This window comes from Zonotrichia albicollis, chromosome 5, assembly GCF_047830755.1.
Source record: "Zonotrichia albicollis isolate bZonAlb1 chromosome 5, bZonAlb1.hap1, whole genome shotgun sequence".
In the NCBI taxonomy this organism is placed as follows: domain Eukaryota; kingdom Metazoa; phylum Chordata; class Aves; order Passeriformes; family Passerellidae; genus Zonotrichia; species Zonotrichia albicollis.
This window is the reverse complement of record NC_133823.1, coordinates 55,681,086-55,702,631: the sequence shown is the minus strand read 5'-3', so window position 1 is coordinate 55,702,631 and position 21,546 is coordinate 55,681,086. Positions and strand designations below refer to the sequence as shown.

The window sequence follows — 21,546 nt, the reverse complement described above, 5'->3', positions numbered from 1 at the left end:
GAAATGTTCAGAAATGATCACATGAGATTCTGTGGGGGTGATTCTTAGTGGAATAAAAGTGTAATTCATTAAAAGTGTAATTCATTCAATGCTAATGGAGGAGCTTGTGATCCCACCTGCAGGGTTCATATGAATTCGCCCCATACTTGCTCTTGTAACAGGTCTGGAATACAGCTGACATTTCCCTTGTGCGTTGGCTTCACCCTCTGGAAGCATAGAAAGATATCAGGAGATTAAAACTCTCTTACTTTCCTTACAGCACCAGTCTGCATATCACCCTTCCTATCTTCTGAATGCTGAGTTTGACTTCTCTTTGCAGTTGTACTCCTTGAGTGGCCTTGTGTTCTCCTGCTGAGCTCCACCCATTTACCAGAGCACTGTTTTCGAGGACATTTATTTGTCTATTCAGTGCTGAGGAAGCTCCTCTGGACTTACATAAGCACAGCTTAGAAGTAATTTTGGCTAGCATTAGGATTAATTTTATCTTTTGAAATAGTTACTGTAATTTCCTATGGATGAGTAAGTCAGAAGAGGCCAAATAATTAGGGGCTTGCAAATAGAATTAATTGAAAAATTGAAAACAGGATCAAAGGAGAAAATAGCAGAGGCACAGTCAGTGTCTATCCCTCAACAGCTCTCTTTTCACACTCTCATTTGTCATGGATTTTAGGCCATGTCTTTTAGGCTTTTTATGAATACAAGGCACAGCTGCTGCAGGAGTTCAGCACACACTCCAGCCCATATGGCCCCACTAGAGGTACTGTACCTGCCCAGGGAATCATTGTCCGCCCAAAAGTATCCAAATGTGTTCATTCTGGCTGGTTTTGTGACTGGGACACCCAGTTATCATGGAGTGTTGTTCCCACTCTTAGGCTGGGGGCTCATGATGTTTCCTGATGATGGGACACTATTGATGCTGGGTGAACCCCATCTGGGGAATAAAGGGCTTTGACTCTATGGTTTCAGAAGGCTGAACAAAAGTTTTATTAAGCTATACTATATTATAATACATTACTATACTATACCATACTAATACTAATACTAAAACTAAAACTAAAACTAAAGAAAAACCTGTGACCTTTTCAGACAGTCACAACACAATTTTGACTTAATTGGTCAATCAATCTAAAATATCTGTCACCAGTGCCTAATTAAGAAACTACTTTTGGTAAACAATTTTCATAACAGATTCTGAATGTGCCAAACAACAGATGCAGTAAGTGAAGATAAGAATAGTTTTTCTTCTTCTCTGAGCTTTCTCACTGCTTTCAACAGGAAAAATCCTGGGGAAGTTGTGCCTGCTGCTCTCTGTGAGGAGAGCTGCAGCCACAGGATGTTCTTAAGGGTGTTATTCATCTGCAGCCCAAAGTTCAATTAATCATTGGCAGTGAGCTAGTTTAATCCAGGGGCTGCTATCACAGTATTCCTCCTAATTTAAATACAGGAGGAAACAAACTTCACTGTTTGCAGCAACACTTGAACTGTTGGCTTTCTTTAGGCGTGTTCTCACTAGTTTAAATGTTCTTGTTACTGCAACCAACTATGACAAGTTGCTGCTTATCAGAGTCACCTCAGATTTCTTCCACCAATCACAGGTGTGCAGGAGACCACACCATGTCTGATGTTTGTAAGAAGCATCTTTGAGGCTAGCCAATTTCATGGTCCTATTTTCTCTCCTTTATTTGGAGTGGTGGTGTTTCACAAATGCCTCTGGATCTCAGAAGTCTATTAACATGCCCTAAAACTTGACCTCTGAACTCTTAATGCCATAAGAAAAGATATTTTGATGGAATCTGGAAGTCTCTGGGTTTGACCCATCAGATGATGAGTTGGAGGGGGCTATACTATGTTCCAGAGCTCTGATGGAGGCTGTTTAGTTCTCTTTCTGTTTAGTCATATGGTACTAAATCACCAGACAGACATACTGCTGGTCCACAGCAAACAACAAATAACAGGCACAATCTGGGCAGTGCATCACAGGGCAGACCACTCAAGAGCTTCAGGGGCTCCAGACTGGAGTTATAAAAGAAATCTCTTTTGAAAATCATTGTAGAAAAACCATTATCAATGCTCCTTTTGTGCCCAGATGATTTATTGCACATTGGATATGCATCTGTCTGGCAACAAGAGCAATGCTTTCTTTGCTCTTTCCAGAATCCAGTTTCCTTTACTGAGATTTAAGATGTCTCACTGTGAGGCTAATAGGAAGTGAAGTCTGATGAAGATACCATTACTGGTAGGTAAAGTTCAGTTTGGAAAAATTTCACTGGGATATTCATGTGCCTCTTTTGTGGTCAGCATCTCAAAATCCATGACCAATGGATGCAACAAATGAAATAAGCCAATGATCCCAGTCACCACTGTGTGCCGACTTTTAAAATGCTTGTCCAAAAACTACAACTGTCTGTGCAATTAAAAAAGTTTCATATCTTCTACATTCACATTTAAATTACTGAAATCTGAATCTTGCAAGAAATAACATTCTTGACCTCACTGTTTCTTTGGATTTCTAGACTACACCAACAGCTCTGCAGTATCCATCCTGCCTTGGAGGCAAAACCCCTCATTCCAAGGAAGATCTCAGAAATGGAGGTTGATCCCTTTCATACAACTTACAGCTGAACTTTTCCTGTGCTTCCACTGCACAGAAGACAAGAATTCAAGTTAAATGCTGTTGGAATACACCACAGTTTTCACAAAGCTGTACATATAAAATATTTTCCTTCACCCAAATTTTTTGAAAATTCAAAGAGCAGTAATAATAAAACAATAGAATCAAGCAGTGGTACCTGGTACTAGACATTGCATTTAATGGCCATTCATATGAAGAGGTGGACCAAATGTGTAATGAAATAATCAAACAGTCACACCTAAGTGTTCAGTTTAGTCAAAAGCCTGCAGTTATTCACTGCTCTTTCATTCTCTGTCATCTGTTAATGAAGAAAGTTCCTCAGGACATGAGGGACGTGTTTGACTGCGTGTAACCAAATATTTGCTATGCTCAGTTACCAGCAGCAGTACAGAGTACCCTAACAGGGCAAGGTGTTGGTGCTCTGGATCAGCAGGAGCAAGAGCTGGGAGAGGAATGAGATGGGAAATAAAGAGCAGCAGCAGAGCAATGGCAATGGTTATGCTGAGCAGTGTTGCAGAAGGCAATGGGCAGCTTGCATGGGCTCAGCTCACCAGCAGCCCTGCACAGGCACTCTCATCCCATCTGAGGATGCTGAATACTTTATTTGGTAGTAACAGCAGGGACCTGTTACAATAAAAACTATAAAGATGGGGGAAAGAGAAACGTGTTGCAGCATGATTTTCCTTTGGGGAAATAAACCATAAGACCAATGTGTGTGGCCTCGCCTGAACTTCACCTGTTTTTCCATCAAGAAATGTAGTCCTGGAATTCTCCAAGGGCTGCAGCATTCACCCAGGATTCTGGACACCTTGTAGCTTAAACATAGCTGAGGGACACTGCAATGCAAAGTGTATGGATGTATTTTGGACAGAGTTGTGTCACTTCACATGCTGCCTGCAACCACAGCTGTTACTTAGAGGAAACAGAGAGAGCAGAGACAAACTGCAGCTCTAGGAGTGTGTGACACCAGTGCTAATCTTATCTGTGCTTCTTGCAGTTTATACATGTGCCTTTGATGTGTGCCATTGTCCAAGGTCCTATAGGTCACAGATTGAGTTTCTGTTACTGCTGTGTTATTTCATGGAAAGACTTACCCTAAATAACCCTATGGCTTGCAAGCAGCGTACTTTCCACAGAAGCTGCTGATTGCAGGAAATTTAAAAAATTAAAACTGAAGCTGACATGTCAAAATCCAATGTTAATCAGCTTTTGCTTGCTTAATTCTATAGCTATGAAAAGAGCCTTTACCTGAGGCTATCTTGTGTATTTTATAGGCAGGAACATCACATGAAACAATATTTCTTCATGGAACAGTTTGTTCTGTTTCAGTAGGTAACAAAAGCTGTGGTTTTGTTGAGATCTGTGTTAAGATACTGATACATGACTGGGAAATACGTAATTACAAAATTAAAAGTTCTTTGCTATGCTAGTCCATCATCATTATCAGTAATGTGTGTAAATTACCAATAAATATGTATTATTTCATTCAAGCAATGATTTTTGATTTAAATTTGCTCCATTTTCTGAGCATCCCAAAACATGTGGGTATTTGGAGGGCTTTGCTGACTGCTAAGTGTGGAAGTGGTCAGAGAAGCTGGCCAATCCCTCTCTCCTCTGGCTGCACCTTCAGCTGCAGGGTGCAGGGTGAAACCTCTCAGACATTACATTTTTACCAAGTGCTGACTTTTCTGGGCAATCAAGAATCCTGGCAATCACACAGGGAATGAAAATTCACCATTGCCAATGATGCATCATATTTCTTCCCTTGTCCTACAGCCCTTTTTTCTGGGAAATGCTGGGTCTCCAGTGTCAGAGTCTCCTATCCAGCCTGCAGTGGTTCTTGTTTCCTCTTGCCCAGGTTTGGGCTGTTGAGCAGGCCCAGGGAATGGCTGATGTCCTCCTTCTCTGGGGAGTCTCCCACTGTCAGCACTGCCCTTTGCAGGGGTTGTTCTCAGGAATCCTGGCATGCCATGGATTGCGACTGTAGGACATCAGGGTGTTCAAGGCTCACATGCATGGGCTGGGCTCTTTCCTGCCTGGAATCAGAACTGGGGACAAAGCAGCTCAAAGGGCTGGGCTCTGGCTCAGTAATGATTAACTGGAATATCCCTGTCAGTGCTAACCAGGCTGTAACTGAACGCAGGTAACCACAACGCTCTTATCTCTGGGTAGGGATGTTTTGCAACAATGAACAGGGTTCATTGACCTGCAGGTGCCTGTGAGCTCAGGGGACAGCCCAGGCTTTAATATTCAGTACAACTCACCCTCTGCTGAAAACCACACAGGCAGTGATATGTGAATAATTTCCTATTCATTTTTAATTTACTACATCAGGCTTCATCATGTCAAGTTGTGACCACAGTAACCTTCCCTGAACTAATTGAAGATTATGTCAGGGAAAAGAGTGAAAGGCAATTTTAGAGAGGCACACTGGTATGTTTCTGCTGTGGGACTGTATAATTTTTGACATTGTAATTAAAAAGCAGTTACATTTAAACAGGCATGATTTGTCATGCTGCACATCCTGAGATCATCCCAATCATCTCCCAATAAATTATCTCTGCTCCTTTGAGACAGTATTGGGAGACTGTGAACACAAACAGTCCAAAGCAAAAGGACATCAAATATTAAGTGATTTTGCTCCTTTTCTTTGAAACATAGATCATCTCTTTTTGTCTTCAAAGTTCAATCATATCCCACAGTCCATGTGCTGTGCCTTCCATTTCGCTTACTCATGGACATCTCTCTTGTACTGGAGAACTGAGTGAAAATGGCATAAACGGGAAAAAGGTGTAGAGTTATGGCCAAAGGGAACACTTACAGGACACAAGTGTGGCCCTTGAGCAGGGCTGGGAAGTTAAAGGTACTGCAGAGCATCATCAGGTCTACAGCTATGTCTCCATGATTTTCTGTGTTTCAACTCAGTATTCAAACCAGGAACTAACTCAGACATTGGTAAAGTGGTCTTTAATTTCCCAGCATTACTGTTTTTTGAGAAATTGAGACAGAGAAATGCTGATGCTAGTGAAATCTTTTAGGCTCGAAGGAAAGCTAAGAAGTAAATTTGATACTTATAATTTGTACTTGAAGGTATATTTCTGTGTAGAATTCATTCTCTCAAGGAAGATGGAGCAACAAAAGCTCTGGATTAGGAAAAATATCAACTTTTTATAGCTCTCTTAAACTAGAATATTTGGGCTAATAATTAAAGAGAAAGGTTATTTTGCAATCAATTAACCATGGTCAAATGATAAGAGGGTACTCTGGGGTAAGTTTGAAAAAAAGAAATCTTGCCTCCTATAATGTGTTAATTGATGCCACGATGTTACATTATGAATGATAATGTGTGAAATAGATCAAATGAAAGACACACTTGGAAGAGAGGTTCTCTGAAACTTCCCTGAAGCCAAGTATTTTAACTTCAATGTCCACCCACTCCTGCTGGTTGTTGTAGCAATAACTGGGTTGGTTTTACACGGCATAGAACCACTTAAACTGGGCTGGTTTTACATGGCCTCTCAACTTTGCCCCAGCAAACTTGTGAATACTTTCTGTAATAATTTTATTATAACTCATAAAGCACAGTAAAAGTAGGGAGTGCATTTCAGTTCAGCTGTGTCAGTCAACAGGCCACAGGAAATACAAGATAAGTCTTTGCACTAAAAGAATATTAAAGAATGGGAGAGGGTGAAGAAAAAAGACAGATTCTAGCAAATGTATCATCCTGAAATGTTTATAAAGGTTGATCTCCCTATTTCACCAGGAAAAGAGCAGGAGAAGTGCCTGGATTAAGAATTCCTGTCAGGAGAAAAAAGCTGCCCTTCCCCACAGAAGAAATTATCTTTAACATAGGATACAAGAGGAAATTGTTAACACCTGAGTGTAATCACGGAAAGAATCAAGGAATGGCCTGAACTGGAAGTGACCTCAATGATTATCTAATTCCAGCTGCCATGCCAGGACAGGGACACCTTTCACTAGCCCACAGCCCTGCCCAACCAGGCCAATACTGCAAACTAGAAATTAATTTCAGTAATGGTGGAACAGCCTGTGGTGAAAAGTGCTTCACTACCTCATGTTATCAGAGAGCATGAGAGCAGAGCTGCTCTGCACAACTTGTGTCACCTGGAGCACAATTTGAGGATGAAATAGAGGCATGACACAGGATGAAACTAAATAGCTGTAATATCCATAACAACAGTTTAGACATTATGATAACCCTTAGTATCTTAAAATATTGCAAAATATCAGCTTATCATGCCACCCATTCAGGCAGGAAATCTCAAATTTGAAGATTAAATTGTTTGCCCAGTGTCCCATAATAGTAGCCATAGAAATTAATCCCTCGCAACACAGTATATTCAGTACAGCTACAGCTCACACAAAAATGTAGTTGATTAATGAAAAAATATTTAAACACACCAGGACCTGCTGAAGCTTCTCAAGACATGTATTATTATTTTACTTCTTCTCATGAAGCAGCCCCATGTATCACCTATTAAGAGTGTTTGATATCACTCAAGAAAATTTGGAACATAAAAAAATACGGACACTGTAACTGTCTTCCTGCTTCCTATTTTTAGTAGCATTTTAATACAGGGAATGAGTAATCTGAATTACAACTGTGTTTGTTTCTGTAATTTACCTCTGTCTAGACCACTTAATGTTTCCCTGCTGTAACCCAAGCACATAACCACAAACTGATGTTGTTGAAAGGCTGCTGCAGGGAGGAAAAGCTGGCTCCTTCTGGTCACCTGGGGCTGGATGTAGGCTATTGGAGCACAAAGCTGTGCTCTGGGTAGGGTCTCACCATCAGGAAGTCCATCACCCATCCCAGTGTGGCTCCTGTTCAGTGAGTCACACACCCCTCTGTGTGTGACCCACAGGGATCACAACTTTGCTGATGCCTTCACACAGGAGGCCCTTTTGTCCATTCTCTGAAGGTTCAGAACTCGGCTGCAGAGGTCCCAGGTCTAATTGCAATGGAGAGCTATGGATTTGATTAGTATTCATAAAAGAGTAAGAATGGAAAAATGTTTCCCCCCAGAGTTTCCCAGTCCTCTGCAAACCATTATTGTCACTCTCTTGTGTTGACTAATTTATAGATTCATCAAGAAACATCCCCCACCCCCCATTTTTGAGCTACCCTTTAAGATATTGAAGGTGTAAATATAATTTACACCTGTTGTATTTTTACTCTACTAGGCCATGGGAAAGAAATGGTAAGATTTTTTCCACGGCATTTCCATCAGGCAATTTTGGCTGTGCTGTAACTAAAATGGGGGGGGAAAAGGCCAAAAATCTAAGCAAGTATGGCATATGCAGAAAAAGAAAGCCATAAAGCAAGCAAATGTGATCTCAGTCTTGGAAATTCAGGCAACAGAAACAAACAGAAAACAAGATATGACCCAGAGTGAACAGATGATTAACAATTTATTTTTCTCTAGCAGAATGCAGATTTTCTAATTGGCTGCATATGATATGCTCAAAAGACTTCATTATCACACAGTCAGTTCCTGAAATCATCAGCAAATTTTAGGACTGTGGCTTTAGATACTCAGCAAATGGATTGTGAAATTATAATTTTAAAATATTTTGCAAAAGCCTTTTATCTGCTGCGTTTGAGAGGATCCTTAGATGTCCTTTCCTGCTTTATAATTTTTTTCACAGGGAAATATATTTGAGGCTTATTTTATGCAACTTTAAGTACCCGGAAGCTAATTTTATGAATTTGAGCTGATAATCTAGGAAACTTTCACAGGGAGTGGAGAGAGACAAGGATCCTGTGTTGGAGAGCACATCATCCCCTCTGTGCTGCCCTCACTGCTGCAGAGCACGATGAGTGCTCTCAGGAGGTGCCTGGCTTGTCCTTTTGTTTATAGAGGGAGTCTGTGCAATCAGGTGACTGACCTTAAGTGATAGAAATCCTATCTAAAATGTTTAGCATGGATTTTAACCCTCTCTGCTCTATTCTTCCTCCATTCATGCCCAAATCCCATAATTAAGTGAACTGGGGGTAAAGCAGCTGTATTGCTGTGGAGTATGCTGGTGTGGAGCACATGCTGCTCTATTTGCTTCCTGGCTATTCTGATTTGGGCAATCACTGCCCCACAGGAGAGGAGGAACAGCAAGCAGGCAGCTGCCCTCCACTGCTCCCCAGTGCAGTGCTCAAAACAAACATGCTCTTCAAACTAAACAACTTTTTTCCCATTAGAAAGAAGATCTTTTTTCTTTTCTAAGCAAAGAAAAAGTGTATTATCCCAGACTGTTTGCCTTTCTTGTTTCTTCAGGAATTTAATGAAATTTCTGCTGGCAAAGCAGAGGGATAACTACTCAGACATACTACTTGTTTTTAATCTTTTCACCAGCCTCCATATTTTACAGGCAAAAATTTTATTTGAATCTGATATTGCTCCTTTCAAGTTATTTAATAGGAAGGATCAGTTATTTAATAGGAAGGATCACTTATTCCATTCAAGTGTCACTTTAAGCCTGTAAATGACATTGTTGTTAAGAGAAAGTTTCTGAGATTCAGCCTGTTCACCAGGTTTCCTACCTGAACACTTGCTGATCTCATTTTTCTCTTCTTTCTACTGAGCTCTTTTATGCAAGACAATGTCTGAGGGTCACTGCTTTGAGTATCAAGGAGTCTTCCCAGGAACCTGCATGAAGGGTAGCCCAAAAAACTCCTAAATTTCAGCCTCATACTGATGGACACTGCAGTGCTGCCACAACAGCAGGTTCCATCCAAAACCACTCCCCCGTTGCCAGAGCCCAGGGGGACCCAGACCCACTGTATAATGTGCTGCCAGTACACAGATAAACAAATCAAAACCCTCTCAAAGATTTTTTTTCCCCCATATTACAGTGCTCAGGCCAGGCTGAATGGGGCTTTGAGCAAGCTGGTCTGGTGGAAAGTGTTCCTGCCCATGACAGGGGGTGGAACTACGTGAACTTTAGGGCCCCTCCCAACCTAAACAATTCCATATTACATGAAATCAAACATGAGGCCAAGTGCTGGTTGCAAAGAGAACAGATCTTTCTGTATTTCATTTGTTTCCTAATAAGTTTATTGATTGCTCTGGTCAGATGAAGTGCACCAAAGACCAGGGGAGCAGCAGTGCTGTTGTGACAGGGTCAGAGAGTGGCTTTTGCAGCTCTGTGTGGTTCTGGGAGTGATAACATTGATATCACCTTATCACACTCAAATTCCTCTTGTGTTCCTGGGCTGCACTGTAGCAATGTTTGATGTGGGGTGAGGCACAACCCAGCCTATTTACCTTGAGCAAATTATGAGAGTTGGCTTTTTCAGACTAAAAACATATTTTCAAAACCCAACCTTTTCCAAACCATATTACAAAACATTTATTCCAAAGAGTGGGAAAAATGCATGGTTGTTTTTCCTTTTATTTTCTGTGGATTTGGAACACTTTGTATTTGTTGTGAAGGGTTTTTTGCTTGATAAGTCTTTAGCAAAGCAATAGGATTTGCAAGTGTACTTTTCTGGTAGGGCATGTCTGCACAGCATTTCAGATGTGTAATCGTGCATAATAAAAGTGTTTGTTGGAAATGAGCTGGCTCACGTTCTGCCATGTATGTGATCCAGGCAGCCCAGACTTGCCAGCCACCTGCATTTCAAAGCCATCACTTACCCCAGCACAGTTGCCCATATTAATTGTGCACCTCAGCTTCCAAAGGCACAGTTGGCTTCTTATCATCTTACTACACCACCACTGACAAGAACAATCATCTTTCTCCACTGTTATGGCCAAGAACAATCTATTGCAGAGGAGAACATATGTGGCCCGAAGTTTAGAATCCGACTAGCTGAGGGCGAAAGGCCGACGCCCCTCTGCAATTCCTGGCCAGCACCCTTCGGCGTCTGATGGCCTCGGGCTGTGCTGGCTGCGGACTGGCGTACCTCGCTGGTAAGGAGAGGAACGGAGCTGACCATTTCCCGGGGGTTAAACATCGGTTTATTGAAGGTGATGCCGGATCCAAAAACACCGGGAAACCAGCCGGGAAAAAGTTTTTTTCATAGGGGGTGAAAACAGGATTATAAAGGAGGGGGGTGGGTACAGGCGGAGCCAATCGGGAAAGGTGAGGGGATGAACTTCACAGAACTGACACTCCATGGAGACCAATAATCAAAAGGTAAAGGAGGTGTCCTGGGACCCCAGCCAACCACCATCTCCAGAGAGGAGAAGGTTCTCGAAACCTGGGAGGAGAAAGGGAGTGATTGACTGGACAGGGAGGAAACAACTTTCACTTATAAGGGAAACCAGGGGAGGAGCAATTACATATCGGCAACTATGAATAGCGGTTGCTATAGCAACTTAGCTGACAGACTAACGGTGGCGGGAAAGAAGGGGGAACGAAACCATTTTACACATAATAGGGGAGAACAATACATAAATTGGGGGAATAACACAAGAAACTTAACAACACACTACCACAATCTATGCTCAAGATAAGGACTCAGGATGCTTCACTTCCAGCCACCTACAAAGGCAATGACTTCTCTGTATCAGATAGAGAACACAGAGCACTGTGTTCTCTGTTTCTCTGCTCCCCTGGGTGGTTGCATATTGTGTTTCATACCTTGAACAGATTTCTGAGTTGTTTTTAGGAAGTGCCCTATTTTGGTCTTCTGAGAATCTTTCTTTCTTAACTTTCTCAGGTTCTGTACAATGTCAAACTGAATTAAGAACATTTCTCATCAGCAATTTTATTAGAGATCTTAATTTTACAGTCAATATATTGCAACAGAAGTACAAAAGTGAGCATGAAGACAAACTTGTAACTGATAGTCAGAAATATCCTATTTGAAAGTATTGGTTTGTGTCTGTGTTGATTCGTCTAAGAAGTTACATAACATCTTGCAAATAAAAATACATTTCACTTAATGTAAACATTATAAGTGAGGTCTTGGGTTGGTCCAGCCAGGCTCAGTGCAGGCTTCTATTGCTATTGAAGAGATGAGGCTTATCTAGAGATGCTCAGAATCACACCAGCTTGTGCAGCTCCATAACGATGCTGTGCACTCTGGGCAGTCACTAAAACTTGTGGCAGTAAAACCTTCTCCCTGTGGGACCATGGAAAGCCCAGTGTGCCTGCAGGTTTGGCAGCTGCTGCTCACACTGTCACCTCAGCACTCCCAGCTGCTGCTCACACTGTCACCTCAGCACCAGGAGTACATCTGTCACCTCAGCACCTGGGAGTGTGTCTGCAGCAAAGCCTGCTCTGCTCTCTTGCTGTCAATGGCGCTGCAGCCGTGGCCAAAGCTGGCCTCAGACACTTTTTTGCTAGAAACTGCACTTGAGACTGGTAAAATGGAAGTCAAAGGAAATCACTGAAAGCTGCTGTTTCAGTGCACCACAGCATGTCAATGCTTGTGAATTCTACACCCCAAGGCATCACCTTTCACTGCAGAAACTGAGGTCAAGAGAGACTCCTTATTGTGGCAACCATTTGATGTTTGTTTCTATTCCAGTGCATGGCCACGCTGTGGCCTGGGGGACCTTTTATGAAAGTTGGAAGGCTGCTGTTTACTGCTATATTAAGAACAAAATGTAATCTGAGCAGCAATGGTGTATCCAGTAGGTTTTTAATGGAGCTATCTGAGTCAGCCTCACTATTTTCTCTCCCAGCTGCATACTAAGCAGTTTTTACAGGTGCAGGCAACCCTCTGAGCAGGTTCTGGTTTTTTCTTAGCTCAGCTCAGCTGTCTTCCCTCCAGCTGCTTACTGTGATACCCATTAAAAGGCAAGAACTGCTGTGCCTATTGCATTGCTTGCTTTACCTGGTCAGAAGTGTCACAGTACCTGGGAAAGCCACGATTTATACCATGTGCCAACGGGCAACATTCCCCTCTGGGGAAAATTGCACTGGGATGCAGGGAAAATGCAGCATGCCCTGGTCATTTCCTGCTTAACCTTTCAGCAGGAAAGAAGATGATCCAGGCAAAGTTCCAGCACTGATCTAGGCCAGTTCTGCCTATCCTGGAAAGTCTCTTTCTTTGTGCATGTCCCAGGGAATCCCTGCTCTGTGCCAGTGGCAAGCTGTACAGAGGGGAGCAAACCAGGGCAAAGCATCTGCCCTCAATTGCTGACCATCTGAAACAGTGTTTGTGTGTTTTTGTGTGTGTGTGCAGCATCACAGCTCAGGTACCATCTCCTGCTATCTGGCTGTTAGTACCACAGCAAGGATTTCTGGTTATGCACTCAGCACACACCATGCTACTGTTATCACTCTCAGCTATGCAGCCACATCCTCTCCAGCTTTGCACACAAGTCAGGGAATTCTTCAGTGGCACAGAGAACTCCGCTTCAGGGAATTGCTGAGCTGTTGGTGCAAAGCCTGCAGTCTGTGTGGTCTGGGCTGTGCACACACTGAAGGAGCTGAACAGGCCTGAAATAAGACACACAACAAAGAAATATTTAATAATCAATTTGCAAGTACAACAGAATTACTTCACAGTTACTGAATGCAATGTGAAAGTCAAAGCACATGTCACATCCATGCTTATTAAGCAGATGGATTTTCTTAGGGTAATTCTTTTTAATCTTGCTGCAGAAAGGTAACTTTGGTGTTTTTAGGGACAAGGGCAAATCAGTACAAACCAAAGTAGGAACTGACCTCACAGCTATTCTGCAAAATAAAAAATAATTACGAAAACGAAGAAAGATCTCTTGCACAGATTGTGGAATTGTGGAATTCCTACCATGCTGGAAGTTCACCATCTGTGTTATCCTCTGGTAAACCCCACTGCTACAGCAGAAAGCTGTTGCTGTGAATGTCAGATATGAAGAGATTTTTTTCTAATGCATCCAGTGAATCCAGTTTAAGAGTCACTTCTGAAAGATACTGTTGAGATGGACAAAAGCCAGATAAAATGACCAGCAGCAGTTGCTACATGGCATTAAAAGGCAGATGCTCAGCTGATACAGACCCACACGGTTCTGTTTGCAATAGACTTACACAGTCTATCCTGAACTTTGGCTTTACCTGTACATCTCTTATTTTATTGTTATACTGCATATAAAATAGAAAAATTAATTGTCTGTGTTGTGCAACTCAGTTGTTTATATGTGTGTTAGTTGAACTTTGACAAACAGCCCTACTTGTCACCTTACCTTCAGCTGTGAGACACAGCAATGAGCGTCAGGTTCCTCCCTGGGCTGGGCCACAAGGGGTCTAACCTGTGATATATCTCCCCTCCCTGTCTTGCCCCATAGCTTAATTCATCCTAGGCTGAAATAATCTGTACCTACTTACAGGTCCTGGGAGTATTGGTTAAGGTTCCATTTACCCAAAGAGAAAGCACACGATTTGGCAGATTTATGCTCCACACCAGAGCTAATTTTTTCACAAAGTGCAGAACACCCATTAATCATGTTCAGCAGTACCAAGTGCAGAAAGGATCGTATGTGGCCCGAAGTTTAGAGTCTGACTAGCTGAGGGCGAAAGGCCGACGCCCCTCTGCAATTCCTGGCCAGCACCCTTCGGAGCCTGATGGCCTCGGGCTGTGCTGGCTGCGGACTGGTGTACCTCGCTGGTATATGAGAGGAACGGAACTGACCATTTCCCGGGGGTTAAACATCGGTTTATTGACGGTGATGCCGCATCCAAACACCGGGAAACCATCTGGGAAAAAGTTTTTTTTCATAGGGGGTGCAAACAGGATTATAAAGCAAGGGGGTGGGTACAGACAGAGCCAATCAGGAAAGGTGAGGGGATGAACTTCACAGAACTGACACTCCATGGAGACCAATAATCAAAAGGTAAAGGAGGTGTCCTGGGGCCCCAGCCAACCACCATCTCTAGAGAGGAGAAGGTTCTCGAAACCTGGGAGGAGGAAGGGAGTGATTGACTGGACAGGGAGGAAACAACTTTCACTTATAAGGGAAACCAAGGGGAGAAGCAATTACATATCGGCAACTATGAATAGCAGTTGCTATAGCAACTTAGCTGACAGGCTAGCAGTGGCGGGAAGAACTGGGGGAACGAAACCATTTTACACATAATAGGGGAGAACAATACATAAATTGGGGGAATAACACAAGAAACTTAGCAACACACTACCACATCTCCCCGTTTTTTACCAAATAAAAATTAAAATGAAGAGAAAAGTCTAAATTAAGCTTAGAATGCAGGAACTCGCAGCTGGTCATGACGAGTGTCTTTGTCTTCTGAACATTGCAAGGGACAGTGGCACTCGGCGCAGTCAGTTTCCTCCGGACTAGCTTGCAAATTAGGAGGATGAAAATCAAAAGTGAGTTGGGGAAATGTACTAAAAGACAAAAGGTGAACAGTTAAACGCAAAATACTTAAACAGATGGTTCTGCCCCAAATAATAAATCCAGTTCGGGAGAAGAAGAAGAAATGGGGGAAGGAGGTTGGGATTAATAAACCAGAGGTAGTTCAGTGACGAGAGGGGTAGGAGCAGCAGTCTCAGCATTGGGGAGGAAGTAAACATCTGAGGAAACTGATGGTGTTTGGGAGGGTTTTCTCCGTCACCGCGAGCACGCCTGAACTTGTGACTCAGCTTCCTTCTGCATCCTCTGCTTCGGGATGAGGTGCTTGACTCATTTGGATGGTCTTTTTCCTCTGTCTTCTTCCTATCTTGCTTCCGCCTCCATTCCATGTAGTCTTGGCGCATGGGACACTGAGGCATCTAATGCCCCACCTTGCCACAGAGATGGCAGGGATGGGTTGCTGATGTCCTCCTGCCGGACTCAGAAGTAGAAGGACCGGCCACGGGGGAAGCTTCAGCCTCTATGAAGTCTTGCTCGGGGCATTCAGCAAAATGCACAGATGTTCTCTTAGGCCTTGGGGCCAGGGAGACTTGACGCACTACGACATCTATCATGGCTTCTACTGTGGGCTTAGGACTTCGAGGGAGAGTTTTTATAGCCTTGCGGCAGTCAGCGTTGGCATTGCTATAAGCCATCTGCTCAAGCATTTTTTCCCTGTCATCCTCTCCGAACGCTTGCGCTTCCACATATCTGTATAGACGTTCGATAAATTCCATGTATGGCTCTTGCGCTCCTTGCAAAACCTCAGCATCTTCCCATTGGGAGGTAACTACCTCTAACTTAAAGAAGGCCCGCTCAGCTGCTCGGGCCGTCTCTACTAGCTGGGATGGGAATAAGGCTTTAGCTTGATTTGCCCCTTCAGCCCACTGTCCTTCACCCAAAAGATGTTCTTGGGTAATTAACTGCCCATCTGCGTCATGGGACAGTGTAAGGTTCCCCCAAAAACTTGGGAGTACTTCCACTATTTCCCTCCTCCATTCCCTCACCCAGACCCTAAATTCCATGGGTCTGAGCAGGCTAGAGAAGAGGGACCTTAAATCCGTCGGTACCAAATCTCCCTGAGCAAGGGTATTATGTAGCAAACCCCGGAAGAATTCTGACTCCCGGGAGTAATCTTTCTGAGCTTTGCATAGCTCTTTTATTCGGACCTGTGCTAAAGGGACCCACTGTGCCCGTGCATTTCCCCCCTCCCCTAGATGATATGTAACAGGAGCGGCTTCTAATAGGGGAGCTTGCTCCAGTTTCCGGCTTTCCCCCCCCCCCTCCTCTGAACACAAAGCGTGAGAGCTGGGGGGGGTGGCGTGGGAACCGAAACTGGAGGAGGTTGAGGCGGGGTTTGGCGCTGACGTAAGGCAAGGGAGTGGGCGCGGCAAAGTACCCTTCTCTGCCCCCCGGACGGCGTTCGGAGGCGGAGGGAAAAACGAAAATGGAGCGGGGGGGAAGGGAGTGGGGGGCTGAACCGGGGGAGGGGTTTGAGGAGGAGCTGAAGGTGGGGCGGAGTGCTGAGGAGTGAGCGGGACGGAGGGAGGGTATGAGAGAGGAGTAACTGGGCAAGGGGTGTGGTCAGGGTGAAGGAAGGGGTTGGTGCTTGGGAGGAACGGGTTAGCGGAAGAAGAAAGAGCTCTGGCGGCAGAGACCGCGTGGTCTCCGCCATCTTGGACAGTAAAGGGGCTACTTTGTAGAATTTCATTACTAAGCGGAACAAACTTAGGGGTTGAAACTGGGGACTTGGGAACTGGGGTAGAAGGGGAGGATGGAGGAACTTGGGCAGGGCTCCTCGGACGGGGAGGCTGAGCAGGTCGAGAGGGAGCAGGGGCAGAATGGTTTCCCTGCTTTTTGTTGGCCTTTAAAATCTCTTTCGAGGGCTCCTGCCTGTGTGAAGAGGGTGAGGGCTGGGGGGTAAGGATGCGGGAACTGGGAGAACTAGGGAACAAACTAGAAGAAGAAAGATCCTTTCTTGAACTCCCGGCTGGGCGCAGCGAAGTTAATACTTTGCTTGCCCAGTATGCCACGTTAGACAACCGGGGTTCCCCAGCGTTAACCTGTTGGTCTAATTTGGCCACAATGGCTGCCCAAAAGCGCGGCTCTTTCGCAACCTCTGGGGAAACTTCAGGGAAATGTAAAAATACCCATCTAATCAACACTATTAACTCTTTCTTGGGGGCAGTAAAACCTCTTCCAAGTAACAAACCCTTAACTACAAAAAAAACTCCTTTTTGGGTTTTGCTCTGACCCACACCCATGATCGTGGGGGGTGTAGCGACCCCACCACGGCAAACCGCGCGGAAAAACCGCCCTGCGCTGAAAGAGCCTGCTGCAACCAGTCAGCGCCGCGCCGAGAGCCCCGCTGCTGGGCCTGGCGTCACCGTGCCGGGGCACCGCGAGCGCGAAAGGCGGCAGACGGCAGTCCCCCTCGTAGAGCTCCTAGGGAAAATTAAAAGGGCAGGGGAGGAACCGAGTCCGGGGTTCACCTAATCAAAGAGCGTTGCAAACGAAAAGTTCAGGCGGATTAGTCCCCTGACACCGGAGGAAGTCTGACGGCTAGTAGATTTAAAGTCTAGTCCGCGGGGTACGGTAAAGCCCCACGTTGGGCGCCATCTGCAGAAAGGATCGTATGTGGCCCGAAGTTTAGAGTCCGACTAGCTGAGGGCGAAAGGCCGACGCCCCTCTGCAATTCCTGGCCAGCACCCTTCGGAGCCTGATGGCCTCGGGCTGTGCTGGCTGCGGACTGGTGTACCTCGCTGGTATATGAGAGGAACGGAACTGACCATTTCCCGGGGGTTAAACATCGGTTTATTGACGGTGATGCCGCATCCAAACACCAGGAAACCATCCGGGAAAAAGTTTTTTTTCATAGGGGGTGCAAACAGGATTATAAAGCAAGGAGGTGGGTACAGACAGAGCCAATCAGGAAAGGTGAGGGGATGAACTTCACAGAACTGACACTCCATGGAGACCAATAATCAAAAGGTAAAGGAGGTGTCCTGGGGCCCCAGCCAACCACCATCTCTAGAGAGGAGAAGGTTCTCGAAACCTGGGAGGAAGAAGGGAGTGATTGACTGGACAGGGAAGAAACAACTTTCACTTATAAGGGAAACCAAGGGGAGAAGCAATTACATATCGGCAACTATGAATAGCAGTTGCTATAGCAACTTAGCTGACAGACTAGCAGTGGCGAGAAGAACTGGGAGAACGAAACCATTTTACACATAATAGGGGAGAACAATACATAAATTGGGAGAATAACACAAGAAACTTAGCAACACACTACCACAACCAAGACAGAAATATATTGCTCTGCCTTCAGATTTAAAGACCTATCATTTGTCCCCTTTGCAGACCAATTTTTCCATACTTCAACTATTGTCACAAACCCAGAAGTTCATAGAAATATTTGTTTATATGTTCTTATCCAAGTATGAGTCCTTGACCCTGAGAAGCTCTTCCTGACAGATAAGATATGAGCAATATTGAATGTTTGCCATTTTTCTAATGTCTCTAAAGAAAAATTTTGCTCAGTGTGAAGGTCTCTGAACCTACACATACAAAGAGATAAAGGATCTGTGGCTTTTGTATTTCCTCAGCAGGAAGATGGAGATTTCAGGCAAGTCAGGACTTGGGCTGTTGTTTCACAGACTTCTCTTTTTTGCTCCTGACAATGGTAAATTACAGTAATTAGCAATGCTTATCATGTCTCACGCCTCACTCTCTGACAAAGCAGCAGGACAGGAAGCATGCTCAAACCATGGTGAAGGAAGTAAGGACCACCCTTGGCACCCTGTGCTATCTGTATGCAGCAAGAGGAAAGCTGCCTGTTTGGTTCAGAGTGTTTCAGGTAAAAGCCCAGTCAGAAGAAAATCTGGTGGCTGGATTGCTGGATTGGTCCCTTTCTGAAAACAACTGAACATGCTCAATGGGAAGAGAGCAAGCCCCAGCCCCAGCCAGCCCCAGGGCTGGAGCCCCTGAGAAGGACCCAGCCCCACTGGAGGGATGTCATGGCAGTGAGGGGGAGGTCTGCTCTAGCCTGCTGTAAACCTGCAATATTAGCTTTATGTTAGCAAAGTCATCACCAATAAGAGTGGATAATTACCTGTAATTGTCTTCACAGATGATCTTAAAGTTTCGTTCTTCTAGAATGTTTATTAACCTCTGAATGGACTGACCTGAGCAGGATTCACTGTGGAAAGAAGACTTCAGTTACCTGTGTTCCTTGTGTGTACAAAATGCTCACCTAAATTCCACACTATGGCACTGCTTTATTATAGGTAAGATGCTTTAGAAGCTTGTTTGCCAATATGCTGGGAAGCCATGGGGGTTGTGGAACTTTGGCTGCCATTGGCCCTTGCTGGTAGAGGCTCTGTGATGTCCATGTGGTGTCCAGCTGTGCATCTTGCATGAGAGCTTTGTGCAGGGGGACATCTGTGGGACATCCCTCAGTCCCATTCCCAGTCCAGGGGGCTCCAGAACTGCTCCATTGCTGCTGATGCTTCCACAGCAGCACAATGCAAGGCTTGCTGAAATCTGTCCAAGGGCAGAAGGGTCAAGTCCTCTGTGTGGTGAGAAAAGGCCATGAAAGCCAGCAGTGAAGTCCAGGTAGGAAGTGAGATAGGAGGAAACTGACAGAAAGCAGGGGATGAAGCAGGCTCTGAGCACCTCCTGTATGTCTGACTCAGTTTACAGCTGCTGCAGCTGCTCTGTTTTGGAAAGGGGATGTTTCAACCACTTGTGCATTGGTAGGAGCCCTAACTTGTGTACTTCTTTCCCATCCAGATAAAGGTTTCAAGAAGCAGGTAGCATTCTCATATCTTCAAGAGCTGTACCTCTATGTTTAATTTAATTAAATAGCCCAAGGGCCCCAAAGCTGTAGTGAGAGGTTTGACAAATGTCATAGGCACAGACAGACACAGCAAAAGCCTTGTTACCTCAAGGTAAAAATCGTCTCCTCATCCAGAGTATAGGACTCACTTCTACTACTAGAGACAAATCTAGTTCCTGGATTTGAAGAGCACTGCCAGCTCTTCTTTGTTCACTAGACTTTACAAGTTATCAGTGATTCAACATGGAATACAAATCAGAAGATACAAGGAATGCACACTATTGGGGCTACCCCCCACTCTCTCCTTAGCAGCAAGTAGAACATAAAAAGGAAATTGCTATGAACTTGTCACAGGAGGAGGATGTGTCCAGCAAGGGGGCTGGCAGGGCTCTGCCTTGTGTGAGCTGCTGAGGGGAGCACAACAAAAATATCTGATGCTGGGAAATCGTGGGACAAAGGATCCAGTGCCATGTGAGGGGACACTGATGTAAAGATTACTCAATGTCCTTTTCTCCAGCAAACCCTTATGCAAAGGAGCACAAGACCAAGGCTGGTGCGCTGGCCCCAGCACAGAGGCACACCATGAACCATGGCAGGGGTGTCAGCTCAGGTGCACAGGAGACACCTCTGGGTGTCTGGGCTGAGGGAGGGGCTGCAACACGAGCTGGAGCCAAGTCAGAGAGTGAGGCAGGCTGAGCAGGGGCCTCACTCCTTCCTGGGCTGCACTGCACCATCACAGCCTCCCTCCTGATCCATGGCACCACAGCTGCCCTTTCTGTCGTGGACATCATTAAACTGTGGCAGGGCATTATGGCCACAGAACTGGCTCTGAAAGGAGGGGTCAAAGGCACAGAGCATCATGCTTAGTGTTTCAAATGTGTTAGATCTGCAAATGAATCTGAATGGGATGAAGAACATCAGTCAGAAAGGCTCAGATGTGCTTTTAGGTTGCTGTTCTGGTATCAGTAATTCCATGGTAAGCATTTCAACTACAGATTTGTTATTAAAAATCACAGAATCATTTAGGCAAGAAGAAACAGCTTGAGATCAAACCAATATGAGCTAGAAAAGGTTGCTCAGGTACCAGTTAGGTTTTGAGTATGTCCATAGATGGAGACTCCACAATCTGACCTGTCATTCAAAAATGGCTGAGCATAATTATACAGCTCCTGTGAACAAACATATCCATGTTTGGATGGATACCTGGACATGTTTATCCTTGCAGACATAGCCTGGTCTCTGACTTCACTGCTGCACCCATAGCAAAGGTCTGCAGACCTCAGTGGAGCTGAAAGGAACTTAAAGGTCATGGGACCTCTTGAAAGCAAGGAAAATGTCATTGTGTTTTACCTGTAACTGTTCAGCAGTACCTACAAAATACTAGAGGAAACAACAGTACAAATGTTGTTTTTCCTGCAAAGTAAGCACCTAGAAGGTGAGTGTAAAACAGATTTCATGAGTTTAAGACAGTGTTGCTGCCGGACCTGAGCTGTGCCCTGTGCCTTCCCCACAGTGCTCATCACTGTGCCTTACCTTTGAGGGCCACCAATGTTCTGCATGAGCCAAATGTGCACTTCAGTGACTTTATCTGGATCCAGGTTAAAGATCTCAATACTTCCAAAGATGCTGTAAGAATAGAACATAGAGCATCAAAACTCTCTTAGTTAACTCAGAAAGGTGTAGAGAGTATGCTCCCCAAACACCAGTGCTTATTAGTGCTGCTGTTACACCCTGTGAGAGAACGTTATCTTGCCAGTGGATTGTCACAGACTATTTAATTG

General features: G+C 44.6%; 1 protein-coding gene across 2 annotated transcripts in view; it reads right to left on the bottom strand.

Annotated features, from left to right (window-relative positions):
- Positions 1 to 10,585: 10,585 nt before the first annotated feature.
- CD38 (CD38 molecule) overlaps positions 10,586 to 21,546 on the bottom strand; it is a 29,692-nt gene continuing 18,731 nt past the window's right edge. Inside the window, exons 6-8 of one of the 2 annotated variants that reach the window (XM_005485039.3) lie at positions 21,299 to 21,391; positions 19,040 to 19,126; positions 10,586 to 13,042 (exon numbers count right to left, since the gene is read on the bottom strand). In XM_005485039.3, the coding sequence (XP_005485096.3) occupies positions 12,961 to 13,042; positions 19,040 to 19,126; positions 21,299 to 21,391 (262 nt within the window). In that variant the 3' untranslated portion in view covers positions 10,586 to 12,960. The other variant, XM_074541780.1, reaches the window with a different exon arrangement.